This window comes from Erinaceus europaeus, chromosome 14 (genome assembly GCF_950295315.1).
Source record: "Erinaceus europaeus chromosome 14, mEriEur2.1, whole genome shotgun sequence".
Taxonomy (NCBI): Eukaryota; Metazoa; Chordata; class Mammalia; order Eulipotyphla; family Erinaceidae; genus Erinaceus; species Erinaceus europaeus.
Genome location: NC_080175.1, coordinates 5255121 through 5279634, shown reverse-complemented (window position 1 = coordinate 5279634; position 24514 = coordinate 5255121). Strand labels below are relative to the sequence as shown.

Genomic DNA, 24514 nt, shown 5'->3' with positions numbered 1-24514 from the left:
TTTAAAGAGAATCAGTCCATTCTCCAAGACCCATTTGTCGTAACAGAAGAGGACTTGTTGAGTCACCTGTTGGCTATGACATGGCTCACTAGGCAACAGAACCAGCTTTCCTCCCGCAATTGTGCCAGAACCCTCCCCGTCTGGCCTGGAAGACATCAGACTGAGTATATCTTGATTGAAGAGACACTACTCGGTAGGAGACAAGAATAGAATCTGTGGAGCTACTTCTGTTTTTTAACTCAAGACTTGACAAATCTTGGAGACCAGACATTCTGCAAATTCAAACCAATGCAGTCATCAGACCCTTTTATTAACATTTTACATACTAGAAAATTAGTGAAAATAAGGAAACTAAGGCTACTTTTCAAATAAGAAAATGTGAGATCATTAGAAAGTGTTATTTTTTTTTTATTCATATATTACAAAAGCAAAGCTTCATTTATAAGTAAGAACTACCAGTGACTTCAGCTTTAGACTGCATTCTGGAATTCCTAGACAATATAATGTGTTTTGCAACCCCACTCACTTTATGTTTTGCATACAAAATATGTTCTTTACATCCAAGTACATATAAACAAAAACAAGTTTTAGAAATTATACCCTCTAAGATTACTTAATGAAAAAGTCCTTAGCAGGGAATTTTTTGTTATAATACACCCATTTGATAAATATTTTTGTAGAACTTAAGAGATTTATCTCTGAACAATTTTTTAAAGTAATATTCCCTTTGTCAAACGATTCTGCAGATGAATGGCAAACACTTATTTCTAAAATGAAATAGCACTGGAAAATATCCAATGGAATTTTTTTTCAAAGTAAAAGTCTGGCCTTTACTTGAATTTCAAGAAGTTGTAGCTACACTTACATTAGTAAAATCTGAAATAAAAAAACTTCCCTGTTAATTTCTTCACAGTTTCTTAAAAAAATATTAGTGGAGATAAATTATCTACCAACTTTAAAAATCTAAACTTATGTTCACTGAACAAAAATAATTTAGTTTCAGAACATTGCCTGTTAACAGCAAAGAACTAGAAATAGTGCATGTTATACTTTCCCCAATAACTCATTTCTATAAAATATTTGACTAAAAAATAAAATGGGAGAAACATATTCAATACTTAATGGAAGATACTAACATCTTTCCAAATACAGATTTTAATTCACAGAATATTTAAATAAAATCCCAAATCTTTTTGAAAAATACAATACAAAGAAGTTTCTAAGGTAGATTTGCTTAAAAAACTTTAGTGCATTTAAAATTAATTGTAACTTTTAAGCACTGACACCTTTGGAATACCAATTGTGCTCTTTAGTTGTAGGAAAGTTAGAATTATACATTCTTGTCGTTACAAAAGAAAATCTTTTCTATGTTTAAATTAAAATGCATCAACACACCTATCTGATTATCAGAACAAAAAAAAATATTTGTCACTGTTTGGCCCAGAATACAGAGTTAACAAACTTTTTTTTTAAAGAGAGCTTTCTCAACGTTTAATTAAAGTTCACTTTGTATCTTGGGGGTATTGCTTTTATTTGAAGAATAAAACAGAAGTGAAGAAAAAAGTCATTGCAAGGCTTACAAATAATAGCAACCTGCTCCTTTGTGACAATAAATGCAGAGTCAAGTTTGACATTTAGAAATGGCTGCACCAGTAGATCTGAGTAGTGGAGGGTCTCAGCCACAGTGAGACAGACCGGTGAAATTATAGACTCACAAACTTTAGCTGTTTGAAGGAATGGTCCTTGACGTTACTCTTTTGAGTTATGGAGCGCATTGGATGTTAAACCGTAAGAGATCATTGTAATAGCCTTCTGGCATTTGGCAAGGACGGCAGAAGACTGGCTAGACACCCGCCATTCTGGGTGGGCACACAGCACTGACCTTTCCTCTTTATTTACTATATATACACATACAGGTACTTTTTGGGTTAGCATTTAATAGGGTATTTTTGAGATTTCTGAACCAAATTAAAAACATTTTTGCAAAGTACACAGAAACCAAGTTAGTAACAATGTATTTTATTATTCAACCAAGCTGTCTTCAGAGTAAGCTAGCTATGACATGGTATAAAAACAATAGCCTTCTATTTAAAGTTACTCTAGATTTATTTACCCAGCCTTACTTCTGTAAACTAGTATGTTAAATGCATTTTAATCTATTACACTTAAAATTTTTTTTTTTCTTTTTACGGTGGAAATTCAATCCCAGTTTTGTTTGTCACTGTACATTAAAAACTGCAAATAAGCATTATAACCTGAATTCACAGAAAATCTTTGAAGTGGCCAATTGTGAAGATTAGTATCCATTTGGGACATAGGGTCTCATCTTTGTAAATATTACTTGACCATCTCATTTCTCCATGTGGTTTTTATTATCCACCTATTGTTGGAAATAGTGACAAGAAATGGACAGAGGGCACGAAAGGGAAATGTGGTAAGTTTTGCTGAGGACTAACTACATCTCTAGGAGTAAGATGGCTGACTTTTGTAACTCTTTGGTAGGCAAAGGAATCGGGGAATAACAAGCGTTCAGTGTGGATATCAGCTTCACCTGGCATTACTAACGTCAAGACTAAAGGACTTAAATGAAAGGTGTAAGCTGGAAGAGAGAAGGCATAGTCACAGATAATCCTCTGGTATTTCTAACATTCTAAGGGTTGTACCTGTCCTTTTAGAAATAAACTGGAAGTATAACAGACGAACCCAATGGGAAACCGACACTTCGGTCTAGAAACTAAGTGAACAGCAACTGTATATACCGATCCTCATCTTCACTTTAAGGAATTAACTGTTTGACATTTCCTCTCGTGGAATAAAAAAGATCCACTGTACCGAAATTACTTCACTGCTGTCAGCAGGGTTGAAATGACTGACTCAACTTGCAACTATGTGAGTTGTTAATAAGTAGTTCAATTAAGAGCAATTAAAAAAAATAATCCCTCTACTAGAAACTGAAGTCGGAACAGATAAAAACGATTCTGTCTTCAAATCTGAACGGAACACGCAGCTATGATGCATGTGCTGCTGCATCAGCGGCTTGAAGTGTTGATGGACCGCCAGTGCGGCGAGCTGAGACCAGCGCTCCAGTTCTCCAATGTCCTGACTGGGAGGGAAAGAATCAGACATCCCTGGGTCTAACTGATCTGATACATCAATGGCCCTGACCAGATTTCTGATCTGGTGATTAAAAATGATAAATGAGAAAACTATTTCTACTGTCAAGTTTATATTCTATAAATATATAGACTTTAAATTAGTAGACACCTTATTAGAGATGAACCCTCCCCACCCCCCTGAAAATAAAAAAACAAAAATCACAAAACACACACATACGGGAAAAAAAAAACCAAAAAAAAAAAAAAACCGAATAAAGCATAACGTGATTGTTTCCAATCAGTGTTGGTTATGCTGTCCTCTTGCAAAGTGACAGGCAAAATCGTACTTGTTCTTGCACTTGCACCCACATATGTTACACTGGAAAGGATTCTCGTAGCCGTGACACCCCATGTGGATCGTGTACAGGATGTTGTCGGCAAAGTACACGTCACAGTGCTGGCAGTGGTGCAGCAGCTGTGGGTCCTGCACTGGCAGCGTCGGGGCCGGAGTGCTGGGCTGGCTGTTGCCTAGGCTCGGAGTGCTCGTGTGGGCGCTTGGCTCGCTGCTCGGACCTGCCACCGGACTGTAGTTCCTCTGGCTGTTAGCCAGCCGAGGCTCAGGGCTCGTGGGAGAGGAGCTCTGAGGAATACTTGCAGACACGGCAGACACGACTGCTTGGGCAGTGGGCTGTTGCATGAGGAAAGGCTTCTCATCGGCGCAGGGAACTACGTCAGGGGAGGCGGGGTTCTGGTTGTCGGGGGGCAGACTGGACAGTTGTCCTGCCAGGGTGGAGAGCTGATTCAAAGGGTTGTCGACCAGGAGCTCTTGGGGGTCCCTCGGCAGGCCCCCCGCGGACGTGGTCTTCGCCATACTCTCATAGGGGTCGGTCTGGATGTTTGGGATCTCGTGGGTGAAGTCGTTAAGGTAGTCTGGTTTCTGAACCACCATGGAGGGTGGACTCAAGTTGATCAGCGCTCTTCTGCTGTAGTTCAGATTGCTGGTTTTCTTCTGTAAAACCCCCCACATTTTTTTGCTGCCCAAGGAAGACCTGGTACCTTTAATCGGTACCATTTTATGCTTGCGCCTTCGGTGATGGGAGAGGTTACTCCGGTCGCTGCAGCGGAAAGAACACAGTTCACATTTGTACGGTTTTTCTCCTGTATGGGAGCGCATATGGGCTTCCAGATGGCGCTCATACGCAGATGCAAATGGACATAAGTGACATCTATGAGGTTTCTCACCTGTTCAGAAAGAAAGGGGGGGGGTTGTAAGCTGTCAGAATAGCTCACTTGCGTGGTTTTCACATTTTGTCTATTGGTTAGATTTAGAACGAGATTAAAAAGCTTTTTTCTGAAAATGATATTTACACAAATTGTAAAATTCGTAGAGAAACCTACAAGTATAAATAAGCTTAAGTGTTTGTTGGCAACCGTTTGAGAAAGATATTCTATTGGCCAATGGAGCTCTTGTAAAACCGTAGTGCTCCAACTGGCATCTGGAGAAGAAATGGCACAGCTATAATATTCGCTATGCAATTGTAATTTTTCTCAAAAGTGTGCCTCAGGAAAAAAATGAAAAAGGACCTTTTATTAAAACATTTGTTAAGCAGGAAGCAACACTGAAAGGGACCTTCGTTCAATGTCTGAGTTGTCCAAGTGCCTCTTCAATTTGCCGGCGCCTCACCTCTGTCTCTTTCACTCATCAGTCACCACATGAGAAGTAATTAGTTGGCGTTCTGAGTTGACATTTGGCATCATTCATTCATCAGTGAAGTACCAAGTGCCGACCACACGCTCCACACTCTGCTAAACTCTGGGGGCAGGAGGAGGAGGAGGCTGCAATGTCCATCCTCAGGCCAGGTCGGGAGGTGTTTGGCAAGGTTTACCAGAAAGGACGACTGTGGTAAAATCTGAGGACCAGAAGTGCAGCCCACAACTCCCCGTTCTGCAACCGAGTCATACCCAGTAGGGATCAAGAAGGAAGCGTGTTATCACTTCATCCTGCTCTCAGCATTAATGAGCCCAACAGAGGAAGCAGATAGATCGTGGAAGACTTTTTGGATCAAGAAGATGGCTAAGAAGGGGAAGGGCCTCACTTCCTGTTTGCACAGTTAGGCCAGTGCCTTGTAAAAACGGTGTCTGACAGTATACGGCAAGTTAGCCTGCTCTCTATGACACCTATCCTGGCCACAAAGAAAGTAGTGTCTTCTCCAATCACATCCCCGTTACCTGTGTGGATTCTAATATGTTCAATAAGTCGAGCTGTTCCTTTGCTGGCATAGTTGCAGTACCGACATTTGAGCTTCCCGTCAAAAGTCCTTTCAAACCCGTCTACTAACATTCCTGAGTTTTCATCCAGTGAAACTTCCACAGATGGGTGATCAAGTCCATTTTGATCACCATCTGTTCCAGCTGTAAGCAGAGACAGCAAAAGAAATTATGCACAGAATTAGTTCAACTCAGCATTCAGTGTCACAGTGGTAGAAAAAAATCCTTCACAAAATGGCAGGTCACTTAGTACAAAAGGTAACTCTCAAGTGGCAGACTTTTTGAACCGACACTAATTTGAGAGAAAGTTATGCTGATGTCATCGTCTTTCATATGGGAATCTCAATTATCTGGGCTAAATCTCATCAGTTCTTAACATGCTTCAAAGAGAAGCATGTGACAGGTGGGAAAACAGCGGGGTAAACAGCAATGGCACAGTTATTAACAGTCATATGTTAGAGTCTGGCAGCATCTACAAATGTTTCAATTGGTGCTCACGCCTGTCTCGCCAAACTCTAGCTCATCTAGTCTGGCGTGATTAATGCTGAGTCCCGGCGCCACTCCACCGTTGACACATATGCTCTAAATTCTGAGCTAATGTTTAGGGTCCCAAAGTTCAAACTATGCAGATAAAGGGAAATTTTGTTGGTGATATATTTTGAATATTAGGACTGCAAAAATTTCAGAGTTAGAAAATGTTTGTTTGGCCCAGATGGTGACACAGTGGGTAAAGCACTGGACTTTCAAGCACAAGGTCTCGAGTTTGAGACCTGGCATTCCATGTGCCAGAGTGACACTCTCATTCTCCTTCTCCAGTCTCCTCACATTACTAAATAAATCCCAAAAAAAGAAAAAAGAAAAAGAAAGGTGTTTGCCCAGCTGTTTTCTTTTTATTTTATTTTATTTTATTTTTTTGCCCAGCTGTTTTCATTCATCTAATCCAAGCGCTTCTTTGCGCACAGAGACTATAAGAGCAAGCGCTATGATCACACAAACCAGGCAGCGTTACAGATTACAACCTGGTCACTTAAACCCCAGTTTACAAATCTGCACACTCACGGGTAGGAAGGACATTTCATCCCTGTGTCTTCCATCCTCACCCACAAAAAGCACTGTTGTTGTGAACAACTAAACCCCCCCCCCCCCATTCTACTTTCTCTTCTAAAAGGAATTAAATTCTGTTGGCTGGTCCGAGTCCAGTATCCCAAAGGCCAACTACACTGGTGGATCAGAGACATTAATGTCCCTCTCTCCTGCTTGGCCTTCCCGAGTGAGTGACTCCCCAAGCTCAGTGTGAATCTCAACGACTAGAGGACATTATATAAATAAGGACTGACTGAGTTCATCAGGAGTGAGGCCTGACATCAGGGACTTCTAGGAAGCACCTGTTCCAGGCCCCCAGGTTAGAAGGCCCTAGACCATGTGGGCTAGGAATAAGATACCTTTTCCTATATGGATAAATACTCGGCTAGTTTTTGGTAAGAGGATTTTTATCTCAACTAATCATCTCTGCCTTTACTGTTGCTTGAAAACAGTTGTGGAAAATAGTAGGCAAATGTGTTGCTATGCTTCAAGAAAGCTTGATGGATACTGAAGTCTGAATTTTCTCATCATAACTGTTTTTTTTTTTTTTTTTTTTGAAAAATTAATTTATACAAAAACCACTCTGAGTGGTCCGGGAGGTAGTGCAATAGATAAAGCACTGGGCTCTCAAGTGTGAGGTCCTGAGTTCAATCCCCAGCAGCATATGCACCAGAGTGCTATCTGGTTCTCTCTCTCCTCCTATCATTCTCATTAATAAATAAATACATATTTAAAAGAAGGAGGGGCGGACAGTAGTACAGTGGATTAAGTGCACGTGGCACGAAGCACAAGGACCGGTGCAAGGATCCCAGTTCAAGCCCTCAGCTCCCCACCTGCGGGGGTCGAGGGGGTCACTTCACAAGCAGTAAAGCAGGTCTGCAGGAGTCTATCCTTCTCTCCCCATCTTCCCCTTCTCTCGATTTCTCTCTGTCCTATCCAACAACAATAATAATAATAACAATAATGATAAGACAGCAAGGGTGACAAAAAGGGAAAAACAGTCTCCAGAAGCAATGGATTCGTAGTGCACCGAGTCCCAGAAAAAAAAAACACAGTAAAAACCACGCTGCACTTGCAGGTGGTACAAACAGCAACCCAAGCGCGGCTCACAGACTTGGGCTTGCTGACTAGCGTTACGGCTAGGTATAGATTTCAGCCTGGGCGTGGTGAGCAAACCAGATGAAGTCTCTCTGCAGCACATTCAAGTGTACTGCCGCTTCCAGAGCCACAGAAATCTCTCCTTTATCAGATCTACTCCATGTTTCCCAACTGGCAGCTCCTCTGTGTAACGTGGCTGGCTCTGGGCCCTCTTTGGGCACCGTATGTCCACTGTTATCTGCAGAACCTTGAGGACCAACAGTATTTCTAGAACCTCTAACACCTAACTTCTAGTAAGATCCTGGGGTTGGAGGGAGGGGCAGGGATTCGTTCTTCCTAAGAAAACTCAAATGTTTAGTGGTCCGGGAGATGGCGCGGTGGATAAAGCACTAGATTCTCAAGCATGAGGTCCCGAGTTCGATCCCTGGCAGCACATGTACCAAAGTGATGTCTGGTTCTTTCTCTCCTCCTATCTCTCTCATGAATAAATAAATAAATAAGTAAATAAATAAATAAATGTATTAAAAAAAGAAAACTCAAATGTTGAAAGCAGCAACAGTCATCTGTATCTTTCTGGGAGGAAAACAAACTGAACCCCACAGACTCTCCTAAGTGACCAGTGACCTCCAGTAGGCGGGAAGCGGTCCACAGCCATTACTATTTCCACCAGCAGGAAGTCAGTTAAGAGTATGAAGATGAGGCTACCTCCCTGAAGAGCCTCTGCTTCTTTGTCCCCACTGACCGATCCAGAAATCATGTTCACGTGGTGTGTCTGCTGCGTCAGGTACTCCTGGAAGTCTTTCACGAAGTCCAAAGGCTCTGGTTTCTTCTCACCCATCTTTGCTTTTTTTTTTTTCTTTTTTTCTTTTTTTTTAACTAAGTGTACAGTTTGTTATACCTAGGAGGAAAAAAAAAATCTGATGTTAACCCCATTTATGCAGCTACGTCCATAACAACAGTGGCAGAAATTATGTGAAAAGCACTAGATGAAGCGATAAAGACCACGGTCCCTGTTCTCAAGTATCTTAAAAGGACTAAGGGGGAAATTTCAGTAAAGTTAGTTTGAATTAAATTTGGTGGTAGAAAGAGAGAGAGAACACACACCCAGAGAACAGCACTGGGCACACGAGCAGAGGTTCTGAGTGCACAGCTCGGTCTCGGGGGGCCCAGCTTCAGCACAGCTGCTACTGCCTAGTCACGTGGCTAAAATGAATGACCTGGGTCTGAATTTTTCTGTAAAAGGGCACACCAAGGGGGTAAGGAGGTGGCCCACCTGGTAGAGGGCCCATGTCACCCTGCACAAGGTCCTGGGTTCAAGACCCGGCACTTTGGCTGAAAGCCACCACTGGACAACAGTATGTAAATGAGCGAGAGGGGGTCCCCGCCCAACAGAGCTTCACACAGAGGACAGATCAGCCTTCGGGCCGACTAGAGAGGCACACAGCGCCGTGCCCACCACCAGCCCTCACCCTGCTCGCTGGGGTGGGGCTGGCGGCCGGCGGGGGAGAGAGGCGAGACGGCAGGAAGGTCTGGGATCCTGATGCCAAGAGGGAAAGTCACACATGAAATTCTGCAAACACAAATCAAGCTTATCTTCACATTGATGTGTGTGGTTCAGCTTTACAAATCAAACAACACAGTTTCTAGTAAGAACAAGATGAGAAAGCCTAGCAGCTGAGTGACAAAGGCATTTTTTTTTTCAGGAAAGATGTTTTTATGCAACTTATATGTGGTCAACGCCTTTGTTCCCTCCTTTTTTAATATGTTATTTATAAAATAAAGAATATCAACAAGACCATAGGATAAGAGGGGTATAATTCCACACAGTTCCCACCACCAGAGCTCCGCATCCCCTCCCCTCCCCCCGAAAGCATAGACCCAGGGTCATTGTGGGGAGCAGAAGGTGGAAGGTCTGGCTTCTGTAATTGCTTCCCCGCTGCACATGGGCGTTGGCAGGTGGATCCATACTCCCAGCCTGTCTCTTTCCCTAGTGGGGCAGCACTCTGGGGAGGTGGGGTTCCCAGGTACACTGGTGAGGCCGTCCCGGGAAGCTGGGTTGGCATCCCCCCTCCTTTTTTTTAACAGGACACTGCTCAGTTCTGGTTTATGGAGGTGCTAGGGACTGAATCCTGAACCGCTGGTGTCTCAAACATTAAAATCTTTTTTGCATAACCATTATGCTGTCTCCCCAGGCCTATATGTGGTCTTTTTTAAGTTTTTTAAAATTTAAAACGTGGACCAAGGAGCTACCAGGTTCCAGATGCCAGCAAGATGCTGACCAGACGACCCCATCAATGTGTCCTGGAGCTCCGCTTCCTCAGAGCCCCACCCTACTAGGGAAAGAGGCAGGCAGGCAGGCTGGGAGTATGGATCGACCTCGACCAGTCAACGCCCATGTTCAGCGGGGAAGCAATTACAGAAGCCAGACTTCCCACCCTCTGCAACCCACAATGACCCTGGATCCATACTCCCAGAGGGATAGAGAATGGGAAGGCTATCAGGGGAGGGGGTGGGATGTGGAGATCGGGTTATGGGAATTGTGCGGAATTGTACCCCTCTTAGTCTATGGTTTTGTTAATGTCTCCTTCCTTAAATAAAAAAAAAAATTACAAAAAAATTTTTTGATGTCTTTTTTTTTTAATATTTATTTTCCCTTTTGTTGCCCTTGTTTTAGTGTTGTTGTTATTGTCATTGTCGGATAGGACAGAGAAATGGAGAGAGGAAGGAAAGACAGAGGGGGGAGAGAAAGACAGACACCTGCGGACCTGCTTCACCGCCTGTGAAGTGACCACCCTGCAGGTGGGGAGCCGGGGGCTCGAACCGGGATCCTTCCGCCAGTCCTTGCATTTTACGCCACGTGCTCTTAACCTACTGTGCTACTGCCCGGTGCCCTATGTGATCTTCTTAAATGCACCTTTTCCCATACAAGGTCTTTGCCTAAACTCCAATTATTTGATGAATAAGAGTGATGAGGAGACTGATAATGTCGGAGCTCAGTCACATCTTGGCACCCAGGCTTAACCCACGCATACATTAACCCGAAGGCCAGAGCTCTAGAATTGTCACCAAATCACACGCCCATCAAACAGCACCGCCAACACTAAACACGAGGGTCCCAAGCTAAGGGTCCACCCTGCACCTTTCCGGGCAGCTCCCCAGGTCTCCCGGGTTCCTTCCCCCTGAATGCTGAAACTGCTGGGTCACAGCTTCTGTTTACACTCAGCTCTAGGTAATTCCAGTTCAGCTTCTCGCCACCCCCAGCTGCTGTTTTCCCCCCAATCTAGACCCTCAGCAGCAATGACCCAAAGTTCTGCGGCCCCACATTCCACTCAGGCCAGCGGCTGAGTATGTTCTGCTGTCTCCGACTCAGCACCCCGGCTGTGTGCTTCCTCTGCTGGGCCCGCGCTCCACACCCATCAGGTCTCAACAGCCAAGTGCCTGCTTGAGTCTTTCACTCGCATTACTGTTGGGCTGTCTCTCTTCTAATTAATCTGTAAAAGTGCTTTATAAAGTTCTGGGGGAGTGGTCTGGGAGATGGTGCAGTGGATAAAGCACTGGATTCTCAACCACGAGGTCCCAAGTTCAATCCCCGGCAGCACATATACCAGAGTGATGTCTGGTTCTTACCGTTTCTCCTCCCATCTTTCTCATGAATAAATAAATTCTAAAAAAAAATTAAAATAAAGTCCCTATATTAGAGGTGTCCACTTGGGTTATGTTCTTCCACTATGTGGCTACCTTGGGGAGGGGGTGCTGCAGATTCTTTTTTAAAATATCCAAATCATTTTACTGGAGGAATGATCTCTAAGACAGTTGTCATAAGTACAGTTTCTTATCACTCAAGACATCTTTCTGTGCCTCACTCCCACCACCAAGTGAAGTCTTTCTCCTAAGCAGTACTGGGGTCTTGCTGACGGTGTGAGACCAATGCTGAGCAGCCTCTTCAGGCCAGTCAGAGAGACAGAGACAGAGAGAGAGAAAATACTCGAATGCAAGCGCTACCACCCCATTCCACCACCCGTGGAGATTCCAGTACTGTCCATAATGTCTGCATGTGGTACCAGGGCTCCAAGCCAGGCTTTCGTATGCATGAAGCCTGTACAGCCCTTCCACTGAATTACACTGCTACACCAGCTTTCCACTCTTTTTTTTTTTTTTTTTAAAGTTTTTACTAGTGACTTGATTTATAAAACTCTAAGATAAAGGGGTACAATTCCACGCCATTCCCACCACCAGTCGTGTCCCCATCCCTCTCTAGCAGAAAGTGCAAGTTCTCCCAAGGTCCCAGATAAACAGCCATACACCTACATCTGTTATCTATGTGTGTGTGTATTTGCTCATTTTTTAAATTTCTTTATTTGGGGGCTAATGTTTCACAATCTACAGTCAATACAATAGTTTGTACATGCATAACATTTCTCATTTTTCCACACAACAGTACAACCCCCAAGAGGTCCTCAGCCATCATGTTCCAGGACCTGAACTCCCTTCACCCCAGTCTTTTATTTTGGTGCAATATACCAATTCTAGTCCAAGTTCTAGTCGGTGTTTTCTCTTCTGACCTTGTTTTTCAACTTCTGCCTGTGAGTGAGATCATCCCATAGTCATCCTTCTGTTTCTGACGTATCTCACTTAACATGATTTCTTCAAGGTCTATCCAAGATTGGCTGAAAATGGTAAAATCACCATTTTTACTCTGAAAATGTTCAATAGTTTTCGTTTATCTATCTCTTCATTTAGCTCCCTTTATTGTCTGCCTGGATGATCTGTCAAGTTAAGAGAGAGGGGTGTTTAACTCCCCTATGACTGTGTTGCTGTTGATAGACTGCTGTAGCTCTTTCAGTAGACGTTTGATGTATTTAGATGGCCTCTCCTCCCTGGGTGCACAGATGTTGATAATCATTAAGTCCTCTTGACCGATTGATCCTCTGTGCACTAAGTAATGTCCATCCCTATTTTTTTAAATCTTATCTATTTTAAGGTCTATCACGTCAGATGTGAGCATAGCTGTTCCTGCCCCTTTTTTGTGGTCCATTGGCTTGTACAGTAGTTTTCCATCCTTTCACTTTGAGTCTGTGTTTGTCTTGTTGAGTTAGGTGGGGTTCCTGCAGGCAACATATGGTTGGGTTGTGTTTTCTGATCCATCTTCCTACTCTGTACCTTTTAGTAGGTGAATTCAGGCCATTGATATTTATTGATATCATAGATTGAAGATATTTTAATGCCATTCTTGTAGCTTTTTTGAGTGTTCTGATATATGGCATGGTGGTCTGACTGTTTATAGTAGACCTTTCAGAACTTCTTTCAGGGCAGGTTTGGTGATAGTTGATTCCTTCAACTGTTGCTTGTCTGAGAAGGTTTTTATGCCTCTATCTAGTCTGAATGACAATCTAGCAGGATACAGTGGTCTTGGTTGAAAATCTTTCTCAATGAGAACTCAACAGATATCCTGCCATTCTCTTCTGGCCTGTAGTGTTTGTGTGGAGAAATCTGCTGCTAATCTTACGGGTTTTCCTCTCTAGGTGACTCTTGTTTTTTTCTTGTAGCCTTCAGGATCCTTTTCATTCTAAATATGTGTCTTGGTGTCTTTAAGGCTAGGCTAATTCTGTCTGGGACCCTATAGGCTTCTTGTCTTTTACGTTGTCTGGACTAGGGAAGTTCTCAGCTATTATGTCCTGAAGAACGCTTTCTTCCTCTCCCTCTCTTCCTCTAGTAAGCCCATAATGTGTATATTATTTCTTCTGAAGTCATCCCATATGCCTGTTGTTGTTTTCAGTATCTCTTAATCTCTTGAGATCTCTTCTTAGTTTTCTCTAATTCGTAAATCTTGCTAATTCTGTTTTCTGCATTATTCTGTTCTCTCTCCCCTCTTGTTTTCTGTAGCTCAGCTATTTGGTTACCCTGTTCTGACACTGTATTAGCTTGTTCAGCTAGTTGTGCTCTTAGCTCAGCTATTTCAGCTTTCAGCCCTCTGATTATGAGCTAGTGCTTTCTTTCAGAGTCCCATTTGTTGTTTCTGCATTTCTGATGATTATTCTTACAAACTCTTTCCTCACTTCTGGATGTTGATCTCATCCTTCTGTTTCTACCTGTGGGGGACTGTTAACTGGACTTTTGTCCTGGCTCATTTCTCCAATGTTTCTCCTTGCTTTAACCATTATTAGAGTGTGGTATGAGGACCCTTTCTGTACTTTTCAGTCCACTGATCACTCTTGCCTGGATTGACTTGTGTTTAAGTAAGGTACTGAAAGAGTTCAGAGTTGTAGAAATCAGCAGTAGTTTCAATGTTATCTCAATCCCTGAGCTGAAGCACAGGATGTTAAAGCCTCTTTTGTTCTTTTTCTTCCCTCTAGGCTATGGTAGCCTGAGGGCTTTTTATCTCTAAGGTTTTTTAACTTAATCACTCACTCCTGACCAAGAGATAAATCAGGTTGGGGGAGAGAGAGTGCAGTGGTTATGCAGAGACTCCCACACCCCAAGGATCCAAAGCTCGCAGCTCAATTCAGCTGCTCCGCCAAGCCAGGAAGCACTGCTGAGCCCTGTGAGTGGATCCACCCCCCAAGCCTGTTTCTCTCTTTCCCTAGTGGGGTAGGGGTCTGGGGAGGGGAGGCTCTGGGACTTATTGGGAAGGTTGTTTGCCCAGGAAAGTAAGGATGGAATCACAGCAGCATCTGTGACTTGGTGGTTGAGGTTACAATGCTTCTGCAGGAGTCTCAGCTGTAGTTTGATGAGGTATTAAATTCAATAGTTGTCAGTCTTGTTGTCTTGGGGAAGTCTGTGTGTCTGCTGTTGCTCCACAGCCACACCTCCCGGAAGTGCCCCCTCACTTTCCTAATGGTGACCTTGATGAAGGTAAGTTCTTCATATAGTCCGTGCAGTCCGCCTTGTCCGTTTTCCCCTTTATTTAGGGCTGTAGCCTCGCTACATTTTGCTTGGCAGTGCTACTTTCTTCTCAAAATATCACTATTGTTGTCTGTGCTGTTGTTATCTCTGGGGGCTTCACCACCAGGGGCTGACTTTTTCAGACAGAGAAAGAGAAAGACAGAGAGAACAAAAGGAACCACAGCACTGAAGCTTCTCTCAAAGTGGCGGGGGCTGGGCCCAGTCTTGGGCAATGCATGGCATTATTCCATCTCTTGTGTACTTGTATCTGGAGCTGAGCTTTGTATTTTAGTACTTTTCTAAATCGGGTGATTGTACTATACTAACTGAAATATGCCAGGTGGGAGAAAGATAAACCCAGTTCTCCTGGTTTGTGGTCTAGAGAAAAAAAAAACAAAAAAGCAGGCACATTAAGTAATAATAAAAACAATAAACACTTTTAAACCACAAAACTAATCAGTGGTTACACAAGGGGGAGAGACAGGTGAAAATCAGAATGAAAGGGAAGGTGACTCTTAAATGCTGTGTACCTGAGACCTACATAATGTTAGAGTGTGATACCTCAACTAAACATAATAATAAAGAATGCAACAGAGTAGGAAGCACAAGGACCCGTGCAAGGATCCTGGCTCAAGACCCTGGTCACTTCACAAGCAGTGAAGCAGGTCTGCAGGTGTCTCTCTTTCTCTCCCACTCTTTCTTCCCCATCTCCCTCAATTTCTCTCTACCCAATAAAATGGGGGGAAAATGGCCACAGGAGCCGTGGATTTGTAGTGCAGGGACTGAGCCCCAGTGATAACCCCAGCGGAAAAAATAAATAAATAATGCAACAAAGCTTTATACCAGGAAAAAACAATCAGGTGACTATAAAGACATGACTATTTCTAGATTTCTTCCTCTACTTCACTGCTCTATTTTTGTCTATCCTCACATGAATAGCACAGTCTTAATAAAAACCTGAATATCTTAGTAATTTAAACCAACCAATTTAAGGCTTCTTTGTGCATGTTTGGATTATGCTGGACCCTTGGTAGCCTCAATTTTTCAATGCAGAACTATAAGATTATGAAGTTAAGGCATAAAAGGCGTATTTGTTTTCTTTTTAAAGCAACTTTTTAAGACTTTACTTAATTTGATAGAACAGAGAAAAATTGAGAAGGAGGGGGAGACAGGGAGAGAAAGACAGAGAAATACCTGTAGCACTGCTTCATCACTTGTGAAGCCTTTCTTCCCCCTACAGGTGAGGACTGGGGGGCTTGAAACCAGGTCCTTATGCATAGTTATACGTGCACATAGCCAGGTGTGCCACCACTTGGCCTCAATAATCACATTTCTAATTAACAAAAGCTTGGCCACAATTTTAAGAAGTAAAACTTTGTATTTGAATGACCTAGAAGTCTACCGGAAAAAAACAACTAGCCCTTGACTGCAGTACTATCGATTCTAGTACATACTGCATAGCAATGCAGCGACAACTTGAGAAACTGAAGAGCCCAGGCTGGTTCTGGGGTTTCCTTGTTCACTGATCTGTCTAGTCTTCTCTCTTTACAACGCAGTCTTTATTGTGACAAGTTTAACCTCAGACAGACCCGCGAGCGAACAAATGCTCGCCTCTCTTACAGCGGCCATTTGCGAAGAGTTCCTTTCCTCCCTTCTGAAAGGATGCAAGCGACGGGGCTGAGAGAATAAAAGTTACGCTGCCTCTTTTCTCTGGTCTCTAACAAGCAGAGGCAACCGAAAGCCTAGGTCTACACGAACAGAATATTGTGGTATGGGCATGAACAGCCTACCTCATCCCCTCCATTTACTGGATTGAGACAGAGAAACTGAGAGTGGGGAGGAGGAAATATAGAACTCGGGTCCTTGTGTATGGTAACATGGCACCAGAAAAGGTGCACCACTGCCTAGCCCCCACACTCGTCTTATTTCTCCGTCTTACAAAATGGGGTAACAATATTACCTTGCAGTGCTGCTACATATCTATAGTTAAGTATACTTAAAGCCTCTTGTTACATGTGAAGCATGTGGTGTTACTGGTTCTAACTTGGATTAAGAAAATTCTTAAAATGTTTTATTTTTATTTTTAATTTTATTTGATAGGACAGAGAGAAATTGAGAGGGAAAAGGGAGATAGAGGAGAGTGGGGGAGAGACAGACACATACACCTGTAGCACAGCTTCACCACTCTCAAAGGTTCCCTCCTGTAGGTGGGGACTGGGGGTTTGAACTTGGGTCCTTGCATTTGGTAACATGTGCAACTCTACTGGGTGTGCCACCACCAAGCCCCAGAGTAAGAAAACTCTTGACTGCCCCAGAGTCACAGTTTAGAGGTCCCTCAACACAATCAAAAATGGGTCTACCTGGGAGCACACGTGTGAAGAGGTACAAGGACCCGTGCTGCAAGGATTCAGGTTCAAGCCCCTGGTTCCCACCTGCAGGGAGGACGCTTTACAAGTGGTGAAGTTGTGCTGCATGAGCCTCTCTCTCTCTTTTTAGCTTGTCTCTACCTCTATTTGATAAAGAGAGAAAGAGGTCTACACAAAAACACCTTCCAAAGAGTTTTAGTTTGTCTCTACCTCTATTTGATAAATAAAGAGAAAGACGTCTACACAGAAACGCCTTCCAAAGAGTTCATCGCAATATAGTTAGCCTAAACCTGGAAACAACCCAGATGGTTAATGTCAGATGAGTGGTTAAGAAAGCTGGGATGGGGGGCTGGGCAGTGGCACAGCGGGTTAAGAGCACATGGCAAGAAGCACAAGGACTGGTGTAAGGATCCCAGTTTGAGCCTCCGGCTCCCCACCTGCAGGGGGGGTCACCTCATAAGAGGTGAAGCAGGTCTGCAGGTGTCTGTCTTTTTCTCCCCCTCTCGGTTTTCCCCTCCTCTCTCCATTTCTCTCTGTCCTATCCAACAGCAAGCACAAGGACCAGCATAAGGATCCCGGTTCGAACCCCGGCTCCCCACTTGCAGGGGAGTCGCTTCACAGGCGGTGAAGCAGGTCTGCAGGTGTCTATCTTTCTCTCCTCCTCTCTGTCTTCCCCTCCTCTCTCCATTTCTCTCTGTCCTATCCAACAACGACAACAACAATAATAATAACTACAACAACAACAAAAAAATAACAGCAAATAACAAGGGCAACAAAATGGGAAAAATGGCCTCCATGAGCAGTGGATTCGTAGTGCAGGCACAGAAACCCAGCGATAACCCTGAAGGCAAAAAAAAAAAAAAAAAAAAAGCTGTGATGATGATGTGTGTTCACACACACACACACACACACACACACACACACACACACACTGGAATACTACTCAGCTGAGGAATTTTCCTTTTCCACGTTTTGAATGGAACTTGAAAAAAGATAAATACACAATGATTTCACTTATAAGTGATATTTAAGAAGTCAACAAGGGAAACAGGGTGAAGCCTGAACTGGGTGGGGTGTCTGGCAGCAAAGCAAATAGCTCTGGGGTGGGGGTAGGGAGGACCGTACACAGTACAGGACGCTGAAGAGAGACTTACTTGACTGGTGGCTGGAGTGGTGTGCAGACAACCATGGTGGGAAGGTGACAAGCTGTACCCATGCATCAGCTATTGTCTGGTAAACCACGATTTTTCCCAACAAATTAGTACAGGAATTTTTTTAAAAGGTAAATCAATAAATTCTCTCTAAAGAATAATTTTAAAATGTAAAATAAAGCTCCTCCCCTTTCCTGTCTAGTTTATCAATGGAAGTCTTATGCTACCATTTTAGAATTTGTTACTCCATTAAAGAAACAAGAAAGGCTCACTTTACTCTTAATAGTAAATGTAATCCAATTTGCAACTTCCCAAACATATTTCCTTTTTTAAAAATAATTTCTTACCAGTGATTTAATATTGATTGATTTACAAAATTATGAGATAATGGGTAGAAATCCTCACTATTGCCACGGTCACAGAAATGCCTTTTTAATTTCTATAACTATCTATCTATCTATATTTATATATATTTGCCCATTTTGTTCTAGGCTCCTGCCTTCTCTTCCTTCCTCTGATTTCCTTTTTGGCCTGCTCTTAGTCCATCTCTGTAAGTCTCTATTCTCTATCTTGTGATTATTACTACTGGTCAGTTTCCAGACAAGCTTGCTTTTGCTGTTTCTTTCTTGCCATGTTTATTTGAACTGACTCTACACAGTCACTGTATTACTGTTTGCTCTGTCACCAGAGTTGCTTTTATAGGTCAGTTGTCTGTCCTTTAAGCTCTGCCTTTAGGTAGGGGGAGAATGTGAGCCAGTCGACTCCCAGGAGAAGGATCACAAACAAGACAAGGACGGCAGCTCCGTAGTCAACATACTATTGAGGGCAGAGGCCTCCACAAGAAAGAAGGAAAAAAAAGGTACAAAGGCATGAAGATTAGGAGGTGGATACAAAACAAAAAGAAGGAAAAGGAGAGGGAGCCGGGCTGTAGTGCAGCGGGTTAAGAGCACATGGCGCAAAGTGCAAGGACCGGCGTAAGGATCCTGGTTCAAGCCCCCGGCTCCCCACCTGCAGGGGAGTCGCTTCACAGGCGGTGAAGCAGGTCTGCAGGTGTCTGTCTTTCTCTCCCCCTCTCTGTCTTCCCCTCCTCTCTCCATTTCTCTCTGTCCTATCAACAATGATGACATCAATAACAATAATAAACACAATAATAAAACAACAAGGACAACAAAAGGAAATAAATTTATATTTAAAAAAAGAAAAAAGTTAAAAAAGAAAAAGGAAAAGAAGAAGATGAATTGAGGGACTTGTTTTAGATCACAAAAGTCGTGAGGCCCTACAGACTGTCGTCCAATGACAAAGGTTATAATGAGGAAAGCAAGTCTGGCATCTATACTGCAATTTATTTATTGGCATTCATGCTGAACTTAACATTACTTCTTCACGATCAGTTCATATAGAAACTCAAGTGGTATGCTTCCACTGGAAAATCTCTGAATACATTTTGGTAGACTTTAGTAGTGAAACAGATCTTACCAACTCCTGATTAGAGAGCCTACCCTGCTATGGTAGAACACATGACACATCGAAAAGAAAAGAAAAAGCATGAGATTGTCAGTAAGCAAGTAGAAGAAAATGATATTTTTATACATTTCAAGTTTTAAGTACACAAATGAACCTAATTGCAGAGGACAGCTGGCATGTTTTGACAGTCTTGGCTATTATCACATTGCCACATTATAAATTTCACTATGTTCCCTGGCATAAATTGTGTGATTTTTCAATCATAATGCATGACAGGCGAAAGAAAGAAAGAAGAAAGAGAACAGGATACCAGTGAGTAAAAGAAAGGTAACACTGTAAACACAAGAGAGGGGACTGGCTAGGGAGATAGCCTAATGATAGATTATACAGAAGACTCCCATGCCTGAAGCTCTGAAGTTACAGATTCAACCCCAAGCCCCACCATAAACCAGAGCTCAGCAGTGCTGGGGGTGTGTGTGTGGGGAAACAGAGAAAATCATTTCTCAAATTCTATTTTTAATTCACTGATATGCTTTATAAGCTCAGAAATTCCATAATGATGTGATCACTGTGCGTCAGCCCATCCTTAAGCACTTTCTGATCCACCAGTCTTAGATGACACATCCCTCTTTCCGACTCTCCACAGAACAAACATATATACCCTTAACAAGGCTGAGTAAAAGATGTTCAGATCTGAATGTGGTTTTCGGTTCAAAACTCAGCTGTCTAAAGTCAGTATTTCCAAACACATTAATTGGGAAGAAAGACAGATTCTGAAGCTACAGACTTCTTGATATGGTAAGCAGAGGTTTTATATCCAAGCTATCTTCCTGGTTTTAAAGAAGCAGTCATCACTGCTAGGACTGAAAGTTCACTAACCTCCACAGATTAGCTGACGATCTTGGTGTGCCTCTAATACATTGCCTATCTTTAAAGACCTCTGCAAACAAAACATAAAAGTTTACTTTAGAAAATCAGCAAGTTGGGAGTCGGGCTGTAGCGCAGCGGGCTAAGCGCAGGTAGCACAAAACACAAAGACCGGCATAAGGATCCCGGTTCGAACCCTGGCTCCCCACCTGCAGGGGAGTCGCTTCACAGGCGGTGAAGCAGGTCTGCAGATATCTTTCTCTCCTCCTCTCTGTCTTCCCCTCCCTCTCTCCATTTCTCTCTGTCCTATCCAACAACAACAACAACAACAACTACAACAATAAAACAACAAGGGCAACAAAGGGGAAAAAAATAAAATATATATATATAAAAAAAGAAAATCAGCAAGTTATTTTACTAAATGTGTCCTTCCCTACTAGTTACAAATTCAAGACCTACTAGCTAGCCAAGAAACTACTTCACAAAATTTCAGTGTGTAAAATTATGCCATCAGAAAAAGAAACATTTAAGAATTCTCCAATTTGGCTAGAGATCCGGGTGTAATCTAAAATCTGATCTTCTCTTTCTATTGATATCTAGCTGTATAAACCAAAGATTAAAGAGTTTCTGGTTCTTAATACTGTTCATTGTGGTGCTTTTTTTTTTTTTTTTTTTTTTAGACCAGGACACTGCCCAGCTCTGGTTTAGGGTGGTGCTTGGGATTGAACCTGGGATCTACAAGCCTCAGCAAGTCCCATATGTTCCCGAGTTGTCTGTTTACTCTGGTAATGGGTGAGGTGGAGGGACACCTGGTTGAGCACACAGTGCCATGCACAGGGACTCAGGTTCAAGCCCCTGGGACCCATTTATTTGCAGGGAGCAATTTTCACAGGTGGTGAACCAGAACTGCAGGTGTCTCTGTCTCCCCTATCTCCTTCTCTCCACTCAATTTCTCTCTGGCCTATAAAATAAACTAAAAATTAAAAAAAAAAAAAAGCTAAGGTGGTTTGGTATGCCATGGGGTGGGGTGTAGGTGCATTTCTGGCAGGAGAGACAGAATAATGGTTATGCAAAAATGCTTTCATGGCCTAGTCTTCAAAGTCCCAGATTAAATCCCCCCTGTACCACCATAAGCCAGAGCTGAGCCACAGTCTGGGGAATAAAAGAAAAAGAAAGAAAGAAACAAAGAGGGAAAGAAAAGAAAGGGGAGGGGAAAGTAAGAATTATCTAAATTATTTTTATGTTAAAAATTTCTCTTACAATGCCCATTCAAGTATCAAAAAAGGTTTTACAAAATAACCAGAAACTACACACTATGAAGGAGAGAATTATTTGAGAAGTTTTATGTCCTGATGAACATGAATGCCTTTTATTATTTTTAAGGGGATAACAGACTATTCTCTGCTCTTCCATCATGGTTTCCGATAAGCGTTTATTTGTATAAAGTCCTTGGATTTTTCTGCAGTCATATTATAAATGGGAAATTGATAGCCACACACACACAGTCTCTTATCCACACACCCCTAACAGAAGCTAACAATTTAAAAATGCATCATAATGACGCAAAGACTTTCTGAGGCTTGTAGGTCCCAGGTTCAATCCCAAGCACCACCCTAAACCAGAGCTGGGCAGTGTCCTGGTCTAAAAAAAAAGCACCACAATGAACATTATTAAGAACCAGAAACTCTTTAATCTACCTTCCTCCGTAGCCTCTTTTTTTTATATACATATAAACTCCAGGAGCATTTTGAGAATGGATTTCAGTTATCTGCCATTTTTTAGAAGGGTTATTAACCATAAGGTAGAAAACATAGCAACTAACTTAGACGATAACTTAATTTAGGGTTTGGGTCGGTCTATCTACACAAAATGACTGCGGTTCCATGGTTAGTTTATTTTTCTAATCCAACAGTTACAGGCACTTAAATAGTTACTCGGCCACAGAATCCTTATCAAGATGGAGACGCTGAACAAATGAGGTTCGCTTTATACAGAGAATAACTCACAGCTTCAAAGAGAATTAGAACATTTTCTGATGACAGAACTATCAAAAAAATGAAAAAAAAAAAAAAGCGAAGGCCAAAAGCAGTATTAGGAATTTCTGAGAAGCAGAAACAAAAGGACACAGCAGAAGAAAGCTAAAAGAGTACACAAGCTAACCTTTTTACCCCAAATCAGTTCCTCCTTTTTCTTGGCACTCCAACATTGATGAAATGTAGAGTGATCGGAGTTTACTCTGGAGATAACAGCAAGCGACTCCAAAGGGCCATGGAGGGGATTTCAACTACAATTAAAAAGCCATACAGAGGTCTGCAAAGCAAAGCACACCACACAATCAAAATCGTTGTGGCAAAAGCTTACTTAGCGCCTAGAGGTTTAATAAGCTAGTGAAATATATGTCAATTTTCCTGCGGGGGTGGGAGGGTGGTGGTGGAAGAGAACATTCGAGCAACAGGCCTATTCCAGCTCGTACTCCAAACATCACCCAAGAACACCACTCGTCAGTGCACTTAGTGTTTCTTTCACTGTGAATTTCTCTGGATTTCATCTGTTCCCGCTACGTTGCGCAAAAGGTCTGATCCCCTGCTCAACAGCCAAAGACACTAACCCTATAAAGAAACATTTGCCAAGAAAATGACACCAGCAAAAAACCCCAACCAACCAAACCCCAAGTCACACTGCACACCCAGCAAGGGTACATCTGATTCCCATCTTTAATTATCTTCTCCATCTAAACCCAAAAACATTTAGTGAGGCCTTTCAAGGGAACACTCTGTGGACCCCCTAGGGGGAAACATAACTAACTAAATAAAACTGCTAAACAGCTCCAATCGTGCTGATGGATTCCCATGAAATATCATTAATCGGCGCCGGGTGGTGGCGCACCTGGTTGAGTGCACGTTACAGTGCGTAAGGACCCAGGTTCCAGCCCCAGGTCCCCACCTGCAGGGGGAAAGCTTCACGAGTGGTGAGGCAGAGCTGCAGGTGTCTCTCTGTCTCTCTCCCTCTCTATCATCCCCTTCCTACTCAATGTCTGTCTGTTTCTATTCAATAAGTAAAGAGAGATAATAAAGAAATAATTTTTTTAAAAAAAGGAATATCATCAATCTCTCTAGCTTACACTAACAGCACCAGTCTCAAAACGAGATGGAATTTCATGATTGTGAGCCGATAATGTTTTAACAGTTTTTTTTTTTTTTCTAAAAAAAAAGTTTTGCTTCTTTCTGGGTTGAATTTCGCTCCATCTGGGCAACTTCAAGCGCCCTGAGGACCCCCACTGGCCGCTGCCCTTTGGGGAAGCGGGGGTGGGGTGGGGGGGGGCACTGGAGGGGGACACGTGGTTGGTGGCCGCAGGGACCCGGCACTAGGGTGCTGCTCGCACAGTGGACAGTTATTGGGGACAGTTACTGGGGACTCGACACCCTGCAAGGAGGCAAGGAGGCGGGGGGCGGGGGGGGGCGCGGCTACGGGCCGCAAAGTCCACAGCCTAAAATAATAATAATGATGATAATAATAATAATATAAATAAAGATCTTGCATGGGGAGGAGAAACTGACCCGGGCAGGAGAACGGGGTGAAGGAAACCAGCGTCTGAGCGGCCTTCTCCCACCCGACAGCCCGGAGACGGCGTCGCGGGCAGGAGGATTCCGAGCTCCTAGGAGACCGGCGCCCCGCAACCCCCGCGCCCCGCACCCCCCGCACCCGGAGGACGCAGCCCCGGGCGGCCCCCGCACGCCCGACCACCTGTCAGAGCCGCGGCGGCGCCCTCCCCGGAACCCGCCCCGACGGCGCCGCCACGTCCCGCGGCCTCCCGCACCGCCTCCCCAGCCCGCGGGCCGGCGGCTCCAGGTCGCGACCCCGCCCGACCCCGCGCCGGGGGCCGAGTCCCGGGTGGGTCCCCCCGCCCCCAGCCCCACTTCCCCGGGCCCGCCGCCGCCCCGGCTCCCGCCTCCCGCCTCCCGCCGGCCGCCTCCCCGCGCCCCTCCACCGGCCTCTCCGCCGTCCCAGGCCGCGGCCCGCGACTCACCACCGCCTGACAGCCGCACCGGGTGACTCCCGCCGCCTGCTTCGACTCCCCTGCCGCCGCCGCCACCGCCGCCGCAGCCGCCGCAGCCGCCATCTCCGTCTCCGTCACCTCCGCCGCCGCCGCCATGTTTGTTGTGTCTACGGCTCCCTTCCCGCCCCGCCGCCCGTGCCCAACTCTCGCGCGAGGAGGACGTAGGCCGAAAGCGGAGTGGAG

At 43.8% G+C, this 24514-nt stretch overlaps 1 protein-coding gene across 5 annotated transcripts; it reads right to left on the bottom strand.

Annotated features, from left to right (window-relative positions):
- Positions 1–384: 384 nt before the first annotated feature.
- On the bottom strand, positions 385–24495 carry IKZF5 (IKAROS family zinc finger 5). 5 transcript variants are annotated; one of them, XM_060171119.1, is made up of 5 exons: positions 24302–24495; positions 22435–22584; positions 8250–8442; positions 5325–5507; positions 385–4337 (listed from the first exon to the last, which is right to left on the bottom strand). In XM_060171119.1, the coding sequence occupies exons 3-5, from the start codon at positions 8380–8382 to the stop codon at positions 3394–3396; spliced, it is 1260 nt and encodes a 419-aa protein (XP_060027102.1). In that variant the 5' UTR covers positions 8383–8442; positions 22435–22584; positions 24302–24495; the 3' UTR covers positions 385–3393. The 5 variants fall into 5 exon arrangements, with proteins under 5 accessions (XP_060027102.1, XP_060027103.1, XP_060027101.1 ...); XM_060171120.1 differs by lacking the exon at positions 22435–22584 and adding an exon at positions 8649–8777; XM_060171118.1 differs by lacking the exons at positions 22435–22584; positions 24302–24495 and adding exons at positions 8649–8817; positions 8865–8913.
- Positions 24496–24514: the final 19 nt, after the last annotated feature.

Bases quoted from the DNA above. Each gene is read 5' to 3' on its own strand.
- IKZF5 (XM_060171119.1), bottom strand. From the start codon at position 8,382: ATGGGTGAGAAGAAACCAGAGCCTTTGGACTTCGTGAAAGACTTCCAG. The intron at 5,508-8,249 runs GTAGCCTCATCT...CTCTGCTTACAG, and splicing joins AGCAGAGGCTCTTCAGGGAG to CTGGAACAGATGGTGATCAA. The intron at 4,338-5,324 runs GTAACGGGGATG...CTTTCTGAACAG, and splicing joins ACATATTAGAATCCACACAG to GTGAGAAACCTCATAGATGT.